The sequence below is a fragment of the Lactuca serriola genome, chromosome 6 (genome assembly GCF_051521515.1).
Source record: "Lactuca serriola cultivar US96UC23 chromosome 6, Lser_US96UC23_V15, whole genome shotgun sequence".
In the NCBI taxonomy this organism is placed as follows: Eukaryota; Viridiplantae; Streptophyta; class Magnoliopsida; order Asterales; family Asteraceae; genus Lactuca; species Lactuca serriola.
In genome coordinates, this window is record NC_136413.1 from 91,249,541 (window position 1) to 91,264,361 (window position 14,821).

Below are 14,821 nucleotides of genomic sequence, written 5' to 3' on the forward strand. Positions count from 1 at the left end.
CGGGTTTTAAGTCAACTTTCAAGCCTAGTCCTGGGTGTTTGAGATTTTTTGGAGTTTTGTGAGATTGTGGATAGTTACGAGTCTTTTGAGAACGATGAGATTTGTCATGAGAGAAGATCTTTTGACACTGACATTGACACGTGAACTTTTTTTCATTTCCCCTGACATTTGACTTAGTCTGAGGTTTTGAAGAGAAAGTATGCTTTTGTCCAGTCCGAGGATTGTGAGATTTGACCTTTTTGTTTGTGTGTTTTGAAAATGTGTTTTTTGCAAGTCTTGCAGGTGTGCAGACACGTGCAGGCCTTTTGTGATGTGATTTCTTAAACTCTTGAGGTGACCTTTTGAGAGCCGGAGTTGGCAAAATTCCTTTCCATTTTTGAGTTTTTGAAAGTGATAATGGAAGGGTTGGAGTAGGTAGAATACCTTTCCATTTTGGATTGTCTAAAGAATAGACCTGAAAACCATTTGATCGAAAAGACTTATCCTTAGAGTTAGATGATTTTTGAATAGTGTCAGAAATAATGAACTCCTTCCTTTTTGTTTTCTTGGAAACAGTTTACTTGAAATGATAATTTGAGAAAACAAGTTTTTCTGGATTCTTTGACTTTGGACATTTCATAAATTTCTTTTGTTTTGAATGAATTTCCCGTTGCTTCCCACGGGAGCGAAATTCTTCTTTAAAAGCTCTTTTTGCTTCGGTCTTAGGAGAACCGCAGTCAGTGACATTTAATTGCGGTTTCCTTAAATCTTTTGAAGATTTTGAAAAACAGGGACTTGATTCATCCGAACTGGAGAAGTCAGGACTTTGAGAACATTGACCAAATTCAAAATTTTCGATTGGTAGTTTATGATTAATTGGTTCAATAGTCACAGAACTTTTAACTATGGTCTGCGGTGTAGTGCTTTGGACTACCATAGAGTAAGTCTTGGTGGACACTTCAGTGGGACATTTGATACTGGGTAATGGGACGGATTGCAGTTCATGACTGCGGTTAGGAACACTACAGTCAGACTGCAGAGATGGGAAGTCTAATGAGACTTCAGGACTTTCGACAATAATTTCCTCATCGGCTACAGATGATGTCTGAGAATCAGAATGAACTATGTTATCAACATGATTAGAAAATTCAGGGAGAATTTCCTCGATAACACAGTTATTACTCAGATCATGGAGTTTACCAAAATGAGCTTGGATATCCTCAGGAAATGTTTTATCATTGACTGGGAATAAGAAGTTGTGGTCTGGAGGGACATAGGGACGTTCCGGTGTGAACCGAGGTGAGGAGTCCGTTACGGTTGGGTACCCATTGGACCAACCCCAATTAAAAGTGTTATCAACATTCCCATTATTAACAAGATTCTCAATGGCCTCAGTTTCATTAAAAAGCTTTTCAATTAACAGATTTAAGTGTACAATTTCACTCTATGCTAAATCTCTCTGATTTAAAGCTATTTCTAGTTGTGTTTCACTTAACATCCTAGCATCTTTTTCTAGCATCAAGTCCTTCTCTAACATTGCAATTTTAAGTCTCTTATTGTCCAAATGTCCTCTAACATGGAACATCTCCTGCGAAGCGATGTTCTTCTCATCTAAGGCTTTATTGTAATCTGTAAGGACGGCAGCACATGTGTCATTGAGTGTGTCTATGAAAGGTTGACAATCATGCATGTTGTAATTTAAAGTTTGAATCATAAGTTTTACTTGTTCCACAATGCTGAGAGTTCCATCTTTTGCCATATAGCAATGGTTCTTCTTTAGATTGGTTGAGCCGTCTTCATCAGCAGTTGCTACCATACAGATCTTGCCTTTCCTTTACTGTGATCGTCTTCGTCTTCATCTCCTGATGACCACACTTGATGATTCCTTTTCATTTGAGCAACTTAGGCTTTTCCCTTTTCTTTGTCTTCCAATTCTTGAGTCATTCTGAGATAGAAGGCTTTGTCTTTCACTACGTTTGCCTTGCATTCCTTGGCAAAATGGTTTTCTTTGTTGCACTTGTGACATATAACAATGTCACTTTTGTCTTCTAAAGAGGTACCGGAGTCCGTTGATTGAGACTGCGGTGGTACGTCTTTAGACTGTGTTTGTTGAGGCTACGGTGTAGGGAAAGGATTCTTGGTGGAATGAAAGTGATTGTTTTGAAAGTTGCGGTTGAAAGGTGGTCGATTGTATTGTTGGTTTTTACGAAATGAAGGTGGTAAGCGATTGAATTTTTGACTGATAAGGGCGATGGTATTCTGAAACTCTTCTTCATCGTCATATTCTGAGTCAGCTTCATATGACTGCGATGGTGAGTCATACGAAGTGGGATAGGTTTGAGTGTGAGGTGATTGTGCTACCAGTGCAAGTGGACCTCCGAAGTCTGAGCAGTCCTTGAGTACGGTGGACTCTTGAGCTTGCAACTCTCCATAGAGCTTATAGAGGGATAACGAGTGAATCTTCCTGTCAACTGTAGGTTTGTTTCATGATTGTTGCGGACGGTGCCCGCATTGGACAGTTTTGTGACAATCAAGTTGAGTCTCTTAAAAGAGTCTTCCAAACTTTCACCGGAGTGAGATTTAAAGTTGTTGAATTCATTGAGTGTTGTAGTGAGCTTCTTTTCTTGAGCCTGCTCTGAGCCTTTGTACAAGTTTTTGAGAACATCCCAAATCTCCTTTGCTGATTTGCAGTTTATGATGATGTCGAAGTTGTCAGGAGCAACTCCACAAGAGATTTCATAAAAGGCAATAGCATCATTTTCCATCTTGTCTAGATCATCTTTGGTGGGACGGTTCAAAGTTGGTTGACCTCCTCCTAGCCTTGTTGTGGCTCCATTAGTTTGGACTGGTGTAAGGACTGGAACATGTGGTCCTTCTTCTATGGAACGCCAAACATCTCTACCAAGTCGTCTGAGATATCTTTCCATCATTTGAGACCAGTGATGATACTCATTCGCAACCAGTATTGGGGCTCGATTAGAACCACCAACACTGTTGGAGACATTCAGTGATAACGATTGTGCCATTTTGAAACAATTTTTGAGTTTTAGAAATGAGCTTCAATGGTAAAGAAAGCTCTTCGAAAAATCAGAGTTCCGATTTTCAAAAAGCAACCACTATGGCTCTGATACCAATTGTTGAGAGAAAAACTTTGAGACACACTTGAACAAATTGTTAGAACAAGTATATAACGGAATAGTTAATCTCGAAGGATTTGTTAGCTCAACAATAATATTAAGAGTTAGTAGTTAGTGAGTTAGATGCGGAAAAGTAAAGAAATGTAAATGAAAATAATTGTTATATCAAGTATACACAAAAGCATATTCATAACAAGTAATGCATTCAAACCAAGTTAGTAAGTGAGATCTAGCTTAGTGATTAAGTCACAAGTGACTTGCTCCGAAGAGAGATGATAATTGATTATGAGAGTAAGAAGATTTGACAAGTAAGATAGAATGAGAACTTTGAAGATGTGTATTAGAATTTGATAAGAGATTCACACCGGTACTGATTACATGAGAAATGATCTCTATTTATAGAGACAAGTTTACAACTCTAAGAGTAGTTATGCAAGGCATACTGGACATTAGAGTGTTTTACAGAAAAGACAAAATAAACTAAGTAAAGATAAAGACTGTGGTGCTGAAGACTTCGGATGACAAGTTGATGATGAGATTGCTTGACTGCGGTAGATAAAGTTCAAGAGGTTCACTTTTTTGATTCAACAAAATGGATGTGGATGTTACAAAAGAAGGCATTTCGAGTGAACTCCACACGACCATTCTTAATCACCAACTTGTACCAGTTCTTGTCAAACTTGTCCGCTAACATGAGTCCCTTCGAGATTCTATGAACATGTATCATATCTCAAAGAGTACCTCTATAACCATTTTGAATCTTCAACACCATTCTACCAATATCATAGACTACCACTCTATGACCATCAACACATACCACCATAGTTCCTTCATATAAGAAACCATAAGTATGAAAACTCGATTCATTTCCACATACATGAACTGTAACTCCATAATCCATAAACCAACCTCAAGATGCCACTACTAGTGTAAGTGAAGAAATCATGTTGACTCCTCCAAGACCTATACTTTTTACCAAGTTGGTAAGATCCTTAACAATTATATACAGATTTCTATATGGGGAACTCTTATGCATAGTGACGGGTATCTTCGCGTATGTGACACTTTCTTGTTCTCTTTTGTTGGTTGTAGATTTGCTGATAATTAGGCTTCTTGAACTCCCTCTTCTTAGGTGTTAAGTCTTTCTTGTTTTTGAACCTGTTCTTCTCTTATTGACTAGAACCCCTACCATATATATGGTGCATACTCGATCAGAATTTAGCATGCTTGTCTCTGTTGTAAGTTTTCTCATCGATTTGGAGGTGCTTTAACATATCATCGAAGGTGTAATCCTTAGATTTGTTCATCATCCTCTTTGAGAAGTCTTTCAGGAAGGAGACAACTTTGCGATGATTGTGCCTACTTGGAATAGTTCTGGTAAAGAGATGGAAAGTGTGGTTGGTTTATTGAATAACACATGGAGCTCATGCACTTGCTCCAAGATGGGTCTTTCATTGACCATTTGGAAGTCTAGGTACTTGGCGACAAGGTACTTGTTAATATCTTCCTTATGTGCCTTGTACTTGAGTTCCAAAACTTTCCATAACTCTCGCACATTTTTGACCAATGCATGCATACAGGTCATAGAGGCAATCATAAAGGGAGTTCTTAATGTGGCCCAGACAAAGATATTTCGTCTGCTTATCCATGAAGTTAATATTAGTTAACACGTTGACCTGGTCAGTCTAATCGATCCGACTCGAACTTGCCAAAATAAAAGTTCATCGGCTCCCAACGACTGATGTGGCATGCAAAGTGCGCCTAAGTTGTGTCATTTCGTGAACTCGTGTCCACGGCCTGACTAGGCATGTGTGTGGGCTTGGCCCATCTCTTTTCCTACATTAAAGCATTTGAAAGCCTAACAAGAGAAAATGCTTATAAACACACTTTTAGTTCCTCCTCCCACCATGAGAGAAAATGAAAAATTGCCAACTTGTTATAATTCCATTAAATTTCCAACAATCCTCCACTAAATTGGAAAATTTACTTTCCAACGTCCTTGCATAATTGGATGGTTGAATTGCACTGATATCATATTGTATTTCTTTTATGATGCCTGAAAAGTTACTATTAACAAATGGAAAATGGAATTGGATCCTTTGAAGGGGAGTGACCTCGAATTTGTGCATAACTATCATTAAGCCCCATTAGAAAACTCGTAGTGTGTTTAATCTCCTAGCTTCTTAACAAATACATTTACCAGAAGTGCAATAAGTATTGTAATTTGATAGTTTTTCCTAAAGCATCTTTAATTTTTTATAGTAGTTACTAGCAAAATCTCTCCACTAAGCATAATTTCCCTCCTGTTAAAATCGAGCTTGTTTTTAGCAAACAATGAAATTTTCATGGAACAACTATACAAAGCATAATTCTCTCCTGTTGAAATTTGACACACGAGAATAGTTCCAGGATTATCATAATGTTGAAGACAATATGGATCATCAGATGTATTTTGATCCTTGGAAGCATTCAAGGTGCTTGAAGAACTGGAATTAGACATGATAAAAAGAAATTCAATTGACGATCCGGAAAAAAAATATATTCAAAAGAAAAGATCAACAATAGAAAATTGGAAGCCAAAAACATTGCTATGATACCATATTACATAGGAAGAAATGAAAGGAAGAAAGAAATAGAGATGAAAGTATTATTCTCAATAGTGAATCAATACCATCTACAAAACATATATACATACATAAACTACACAGCTGATGCTAACCTGCACCTAACAAACCAAATTAACTTCTAACAGTTAAACGACGTAGCTTGACTAATCAAATGTAACTAACATAACTACCACAAATATATACATATGGATATACCCCCATACCAAGTGTAGTAATGTTGAAGTCTCGTTGTCTTCTCCAATCTCCAATATTTTGCCTTTGTTTTTTTTTTTCAAGAGTCTTCATTAAAAAAAAATTATCAAGTTAAGGGGATTATTTATAACTACACCCTATCAGAAGGGACAACATCGAATCCTTAATAATAAAAAAATACCATACCCTTTCGTATCAGTACTCTGTCATCATATTGCTTTAATAAAAAAATAAAAAATAAATAAAAAACTGAATTATCTTCATCGTATTGATCCCATCAGAAATGGATGAAACCTTCCAGATATTGTAAATGGCAAATCTTTATTTGTCTGAATGTAAATCCACTTCTAGTGTCTCCCATCAACTAATTCTCACTCCAAATAATCAAACCTGTAATTATAATTTATAAAAACAAGCATGATAATTAGCCATCACCCTAACATATTAAGAAATTACACTTTTGTCCATGTGGTATGTCAAAAGTTATTGATTTCATCCATAAGTTTGATCTGTTCCACACCAGATGACACCCCTAAAGCATCATTTTGTTACCATTTAATTTAACGGTTAATGACCATTTTGCCCTTGAGAGCGGCAGCCATGGAAAAGAAGACAAGGGGAAACGGTCCATGACAAACATGCAGCAACAACTGGACGAAAAGCATAACTTTTGACAAACCACAGGGGGGGAGTTGTAAATTCTTTCTTTCCATTATTATTATTATCTGCAAGAGTATTATAATAAGAGTAAGCTACAATCTCAAATAAATATAGCTCTCTCTAATCAGCCAATACGGAAAAAGATGGGCTAAATCCAAGAATTAGCAAAATCTACTTTCAGTTATTTGTATAAAATCATATCACATCACAAAACCTTCAATTTTTTTATTAAGGCATTGTACTTTGAAAACTCTATTTAATTAATTATAGATTTTTAGTTTCAACTTTTTTGTATGAGGACATTAATTATATACTTTTGACAATTGTGTTTTGTATTTGGATGATGTTGCTATCATTAGGTAGACTTTTCAACAAAGTACATAGCTATTTCTTGTGTTTTACCCTAATAAAATACCACAATCACAGTCCACATATATAGCTTTTTGGGTATAATTCACCCCATTTTACACTAATTGTCAAGGAAAATACCATAAAAACATATTAGTTAATATGCTTAATCACTTAAATTATGCATGCACTTGTTTTTCCAGTTTTTATATAAAGAAAAACCAAACTGAATCTGAAAATCAGTCTTTTTAAAAGTAAAATCAGTCTTTTTTAAAAGTAACACCCCACCTAAATCCCAGTCCAGTTTTTGGCAATATAATTTTGTTTTAGTTAATAATAATAATAATTATGTTTGCCTATCTGCTCGATCAGCTTGACTTCCAGCAAACCTTTCCCTCAACAACTCCACCTCTTCATCTCTCTGCACAAGAATCACACATATGCAAAAACAATAAGCTTCCTCATCTATATTTTTCAATAATTATAAAAAAATATATATTTATATTTATATACCAGTTCTCTAAATAATGGCACAGGGGTCCCAATTCTATGGCCAGAAGGTATCATCTCCCATGGTCTTTTGGCCTTCTCTACATCTCCTTTCTCATCACACAGGGAAAGTTGGTGGGGCAAAGAAAGCTGCTTCAGTACCTGTAGCAGACAAATTGGAAGGATATTTGTAAGGGTAAGAATGTAATTTTCCATTCCAGAAAAAAAAAAGTTTAAAATGATTTACCTGGATGGAAAATGATGGCATAAAAGGCTCTAACAGGCAAGCAAGAAGATAAACTACTCCCACTGAAGTTTTCATGACTATGGAACATGAAGGTAGGTCTTCTCTGTAAAGCCTCCAGAATTTACTTTCCTACATCAAGTTAATAAATAAACCCATTCTCATGCATGCTTAACCAACGTCTGAACTACAATGTATTTGGTACGATGGAATGGAATCACAACAATGTAACGGAATGGATTGTTACATTCCATTACCATGTTTGGTTGTCCCTTTTTTTTGGTAGACTTACTTGTAGATACGCGTTGCCCTCACCAGATATACTCATTGCAATTTTCAATCCTTGCTTTAGCTTGACCTATATGTCAATTTGTAAAATACATACATATTCCAATGAGGACTCATTTCAGAATATCTAGAATGTTCTTGTGTCAAGAATTACCTTCTCCATGGCCTCAACATATTGTTCAACATAAGTACCAATTTTGTCTCCTAGTGTCTTTGATAACAGATGTGTCTCAGCACCTGGAGCATCTGGAATTATGGAATTGTATCCTGAACCTCTACCAGCTCTTGAATCTGTCAATGGAATTGTAGCAGGATACTTTTCAGATTGAATTAAAAAAAAACACCAATAATCTTCAACATGATATGAAAATATTCCTCATGTACACTAATAACTTCATACCACTTTCAAGTAAAAAAGATAAGATAGTAGTGCAAGAAAAAAGAAAGGGTAGTCTGCTAGTCTTACACAACTCTAGAACCTAGCATTTAGGGTTTAGAGTTTAGGGTTTAGGGCATGAATTGACAAAAAGAAAGTAGAAAATAATAACTGCATCCTTAAATTCTTAATCCCATTAATTTAGGTTAAACTGGGGTTAATTACTAACCTGGATCTTTAGCAATGAAGCTCAAGACACGGTTAATGAAATTGCCTAAATTATTTAGCAACTCAGTGTTTAGCTTTGCTTGAAGATCTGTCCATGTGAATAATGTGTCTGATACCTAATAATGAATGAAAGAGAACAAAAGAAGGAAAAAAGAAAAAGTGAGAGATCACATTTTTAATGATACACTAATTAAAAGTTATACCTCTGGTCTATTAGTTAGCAGATAGTATCGCCACACTTCTACTGGAATATTTGTATCCTGTGCATCATTACCAAAGACTCCTACACCCTTGCTCTTTGAAAACTTACCTACACATGATACCCCAAAACTTAAAAAGAAAAAAGAAAAAACAAGAAATGGGATTTAAAATGTTTCATTATGAAAAGCATAGCTTGTGGGGTTGAATAGAAGCATAGAACAAACCTCCTTCATAGTTTAGATACTCTGTAACACTGATAGTCTTCATCAAAGTCCAGTTCTCAGAAGTTCCAAGAAGTGTAGAAGGGAACATTACCTGAAAGAATTGTTTTCAAACTTAATGACGAAAAAATATCTACGATATACATCATCATAAGATCTAAAAGCTTGAAGAAAAAGCACTTACAGTATGAAAGGGTACATTATCTTTTCCCATAAACTGATACAACTCCACATTTTCAGGATTCTTCCACCACTTCTCCCACTCAGGTGTGTAACATGAAGTGATTGAGACATACCCAATTGGTGCATCAAACCAAACATAGAAAACCTAAACATTACACACAGTAGAACAATTTGTAAAACTATACACTTCTATGTGAGACATAAGATGGAGTTTTCATTTTGACTTTATAATAGAGAGAGAGAGAGAGAGAAACAACTCATTTCACTCACTTTGTCATTGAATCTCTCATGAGGAACAGGAACCCCCCACTTCAAATCCCTAGTAATACATCGTTGCTTTAATCCTGTTTTAAGCCATGCATTTGTTGCTTGAATAGCATTCTGACTCCATGATCCAGACACTGACATTTTTTTGATGTACTCTTCAAGTTTACCCTCCAACAATGGAAGCTCAAGAAACAAGTGATTTGTGTCACGGATACAAGGACTGGATACACAGACCTATTTGCAGACCAAATTTGGAGTCATAAAAAGCAAAATATGTACAGAAGGATGAGGATACATACATTTTGTTTTGATTTATTCACTACATGAAACTTAGCACTTGTTTTCTTGTTCATATAAGGGAGCAATTTACCTTGCATCTTGGATTAATGAGTTCTGTTGGATTCAACAGTTTACTGCAACTTTCACATTGATCTCCTCGGGCAGAGTCATAATTGCATGTTTTGTTAGGGCAGGTACCTTCAACAAGTCGGTCAGCTAAAAATTTCTGACATATATCGCAGTAAAGCTGCAGTGTAAAATATATACATAACTTAGTATATATAATATATCTCCACATTATAGAACAAAAAATATTGCAGAAAGATTGCCAGGGTTTCTATCAGTTTGGAACAAGTTGAATACAAACAAAAATGTATGTGTATACCTGCTGCATTGTGTTCTCAGAAAGGCATTTGTTCTCCATTAACTTTTTAAAGATTGCTTGACAAACTTCGGTTTGTTGTGGGGTTGAAGTTCGTCCAAATTCATCAAAACTTATGTTAAACCAATTATAGACATCCCTGTGAATCGCATGATATCTAGAAAGGAAAATAAAACGATAAGAAGAAGAATCGATGTTTTTATAGTAGAACTAGAATTTTAGAATCCAAAATCAACTGTTCGTCACAAAACCTTGTAACGTTACATTCAAACTGAGATCGTTTCGTGAAAATTGATTACAAAATTCAGATAACACGAAACATAGAAACGTAATTACCTATCGCATATTTCTTTGGGGGTGCAATTTTCTTGCAAAGCTTTGGTCTCAGTTGCTGTTCCATATTCATCAGTTCCGCAAATGTATATAGCGTTATACCCCCTCAGTCGACAATATCGAGCAAACACATCGGCACTCAACACACCTAGGTATTAACAAGAAATGCAATTGACAATTAAGTATTAACCGATCATAATTTTACAGTTAAACAGCCGACACCTGCAACTGTACTTACAGCCGATGATATTCCCAAGGTGAGGAACGTTGTTGACGTAAGGAAGAGCACTGGTAATTAGTATGTTTCGTTTGCCGGGAATCGGAAGCTTCGGTACCTCGCCGTCGCCGGCCAATATATCCCCCATCTTATAGAGAAATAAAGAAATCGATTAGAGATTCAAAGCGGGAAGAATGGCCAACAGTTTCATTATTTTATTGAGGACTTAAATAGAAATCTAAACTTTAGGAGCAAGCAAGTTTAAAAAGGAAGATAATCATATAGACAAATCGGTCCTTATGGTTTCGTAAGAACTGCAGGTCTAAAAAAATATGCAACTTCCATGAAATGTTTAAAATTAAAAAAATTGTACTTTTGTCCAAAAATTAAGAAATTTTTATAGTCTTGGTCAAAAATCCAAAAAAATGATTTTGCCCTTTTAAATTTTTTTTATTTTTTTATATTTTTTTAATACTTTATTATTTAAAAAAATTACACCCCAACCTCTCTCTCTCATACATACGTATACACAAATATTTAACTAGGGATGAGCATTTGGACCGGATCGGGCCGGTTTCGGAACATATTGCGGACCGTGGACCGGACCGGATGAAACTTACTAGGTCCAGGTCCATGTCCGGATTTTCCAGTACTTGGACATATTTGGACCGATACAACTTTACATGTATATGGTACAACTTGTTAAAACATATTTTCTGGATTTGATACAGCTCGTTAAAACGAATATGTTGTTGGGTTTGATACTTTACAACTCGTTAAAATGAATACTTTTTTGAATTTGACACGGTACAACTCGTAAAAATGAATATGTTTTCGTTTCTTGTGTCATTTGGACCGTCAAATTTTGATTGATTATACTTTATACTACTTGTTTTAAGAATTGTAACTCACTGAATATAACACCAAAAACAACAAAATTATAGTCTAAACTCATTTACAAACTCAATGACGGAGCTAATGGGGTGGCTTGCCAGCGTGTGGCCTCCCCCAACATTTTCAAAATACTACCCCACATTATATAATTAGCATAAAAGAAATAAAGCCCAATAACCATATCTCATATGGAGTTAAAGTCTAGAGTTCCTATCATCCAAGTTAATTGTGTTCATAATTCCAAGCATTTTTTATTTTACCCACTTACCCCAAGTTCCAATTAAACATATTTTGGCAGCAAAGTAATTTTTAATTGTATTATATATGTATTTATTTATTTATTTTTTTTTGTGTGTGTGTGATTTACAATAACTAATATTATTAAGATTGTTAATTTGTTTTTGAATAATCACACGACAAATCATAAGTAAAAAAAAGTAATTGATCTTCTTACAAATGAAAAGAAGACGTTTATAACCAATAGTTGTATCTCGTTTGTGGTATTATCAAGGAATATGTGAATAATACAAGTCAACAACCTCAAAAAAAATAGTATTATGGAAAAGTTAATCAATATTGAACCTCATTGAAAAAAATTGAAATGTCGGATTTAAGAGAGATAAAAATAAAATTCTTTGATTCGTGATTTTGGAGAATGCATTTAATCTTAAGAGTAGTGTTTAATATTTTATTCAATGTAAGTCCCCCTGTAGCACCTGGTTCCTAGTATGTATTTTATTCTAGTATCTTGCATTTTGGCCTTGGACTCGGCGAGTTGATGTCCAACTCGTCGAGTCGGAGTGTATTGGACACAGAAGTTTAATGACCTACTCGACAAGTCCGCGTCCGGACTCGGCGAGTAGGCGTTGTCCGGACAAAACCCTAGATGAGGGTTTGCATCCTCTTTAAACCACTTGTTCAGCATCCCTTTCGTCCCCCAATGCTTCCATAACTCCCCTTAAGCAAACCCTAGCCGTTTTTGAGAAGAACTAAGGCATTTTTGGTGGATCTTGCTAGTTGTGACCATAAGGAGGAAGGGAAAGGCTTGAGGAAACAAGTAAAGACCAAGGGAACCCGAGTTTGTGCATCTTCCACAGTTCATTGGAGGTATAAAGTTGTAACCTTTCTCTTTCATTTGTTAGATCCCTTTTGGGGAGATTTAGGGCTTTTATAAGCCATTTTTGGTGACCAACCATGATTGCAAGCATGGTTGGGGGTTGAGACTTCATAATCAAGCCATTAAGGGAGTCACAAGGCAGTTAGGGGTTGTTTTTGCACCCATCTAAGGTCCCATGCATCATAAGAGCTTATTTTTTTGACCTTTTGAGCTCAAAGTCCCATGCATGCACGTAAAGTTTGTAACTTTACGTGCTAGAACGATTGAAGGAGCTTAGATCTACCTTTTGGTCAAGAGTTGTACGCTGGAAATCGAGAATGAGACTTGGACATGCCCGACTCGACGAGTCGTTCTTGGGACTCAACGAGTCCGAGGCAAAACTCCCCTTTTCTGTTAAGGTTTGAAGGAACCCATTTGAGCTCTAGAAGGGTTTTTAGAGGGTCCAAGGGAGTGACCCAACGTATTGGACTTAGCCTTAGATCTGGAGTTCATGGGACTCGACGAGTGCAATAACGGACTCGGCGAGTCCAAGGCAATCTCCTTATAGTTGAAGATGAACTCGATGAGTTGTTCATGCAACTCGACGAGTCGAGGACAGGACTTGTTTATCAGATGAAGGTGAACTCGATGAGTTGTTCATACGACTCGGCGAGTCGGATGAAGATTCATTCGATGTTCATAAAGAAGGGGGAACTTGTCGATTCGTTGCTAAACTCGACGAGTAGAGTCGTGGATAAGGACGGGTAAAAAGTTAGGGACTCGACGAGTTGGCGGCCCAACTCGACGAGTCGGGTCAACTGGAAGTTGACTTTGACTTGGACTTGGTTAGGGGTAAAATAGTCATTTTACCCTAAGAGTAGATATCAGATTCTAACTGAGTGTTTTGTGGGATTATAGCCGGAGGGTAACCAGAGTAGCAGTCAGTCAGTTGTTGAGCAGTTTTTCAGCAGTCAGCCTTACGAGGTGAGTTACCTTCCAGTAGCAGTGGGTCCACGGCCACAATGTCGGCCCACAAGTAGGAGTTGTATATTAGAAGATTGTCTTTGTGATATTCATCTAGGTTTGCTACTACCTGATATGTTATGTGCTAGTATGATATGATGTTATATGCTAGTAGCAGTAGGGGAGATAGTCCCCAAGATTTCTGGTCGATAGGGCCAAAGAGGGGTAGTCATACCCAGTCATACTAGATAGAATATGATTATGTGATACATGTTATGTGGTAGTAGTAGAGGGGTGAAATAGTCCCTGATATCTGGTCGACAGGACCGAAGGGGAGGCCAGCACCCAGATATACTAGGCAGTATGCGGTCGACAGGACCGAAGGGGAGGCCAACACCCAGATATGCTAGGCATTATCCGGTCGACAGGGCCGAAGGGTTAGGTCGGGCACCCATATATGTTTGACAATATATACATGATATGTGATTTTATGGTATGTGGTACGATGAGGGAGCTCACTAAGTTTTGTGCTTACAGTTTTCAGTTGTGTTTCAGGTACCTCTTCAACGAAGGTGGAGGAGCCGGCGTGGTAGCTACACATCATAAACACACCCCAAATTCCACACTATGAGTTTCCTTGGGATTGTACTCTGACATTATCACTATTTTATGATTTGCATTTTCAGACATTATACATAGTTTTATGATATGTTTTGATTTGTCAATGTTTTTCCTACGAATGTTTTAATTAAAGTAATTTTTAAAAACGGAATTTTTGGACGTGCAAATTGAGCTGTTACACCCCCTTATTCTAAAATTCTGGCTCCGCCCTATACAAAATCTAAGTTATATTTTGGAAAAAACCACATGTTAATTCGACTTAAAACAAATAAGTTATGCTTGTTTAAGAATTTCACAGAACACAAAAATTTAAATTTCTTGCTGAAAATCTGACATGTTTAAGCTTTGATATCTCATTTTTGAAGTATTGTAACTCATCGAATATAATATCAAAAACAACAAAATTATAGTCTAAAATCATCTACAAATTCTAAATTATAGGTTGGAAAAACCACATGTCAATCCGACTAAAAACGAATGAGATATTCTTGTTTAAAGAATTTCACAAAATACAAAAGTTTAAATTTCTTGTTGAAAAGTTGAAATATTTCAGCTTTGATATCTCATCTTTGAAGGATTGTAACTCATCGAATATA

The 14,821-nt window shown here is 36.3% G+C and overlaps 1 protein-coding gene across 2 annotated transcripts; it reads right to left on the minus strand.

Annotated features, from left to right (window-relative positions):
• Positions 1-5,749: 5,749 nt before the first annotated feature.
• On the minus strand, positions 5,750-10,897 carry LOC145060604 (methionine--tRNA ligase, cytoplasmic-like). 2 transcript variants are annotated; one of them, XR_013686830.1, is made up of 15 exons: positions 10,673-10,897; positions 10,438-10,582; positions 10,105-10,258; positions 9,811-9,966; positions 9,444-9,674; positions 9,175-9,318; positions 8,994-9,084; positions 8,772-8,878; positions 8,570-8,684; positions 8,119-8,255; positions 7,969-8,034; positions 7,680-7,808; positions 7,457-7,594; positions 7,232-7,364; positions 5,750-6,325 (listed from the first exon to the last, which is right to left on the minus strand). XR_013686830.1 is itself a non-coding variant. In XM_079008250.1 (14 exons), the coding sequence occupies exons 1-14, from the start codon at positions 10,797-10,799 to the stop codon at positions 7,290-7,292; spliced, it is 1,815 nt and encodes a 604-aa protein (XP_078864376.1). In that variant the 5' UTR covers positions 10,800-10,897; the 3' UTR covers positions 7,171-7,289. The 2 variants fall into 2 exon arrangements, 1 of the variants encoding a protein (XP_078864376.1); XM_079008250.1 differs by lacking the exon at positions 5,750-6,325 and having other exon boundaries at positions 7,171-7,364.
• Positions 10,898-14,821: the final 3,924 nt, after the last annotated feature.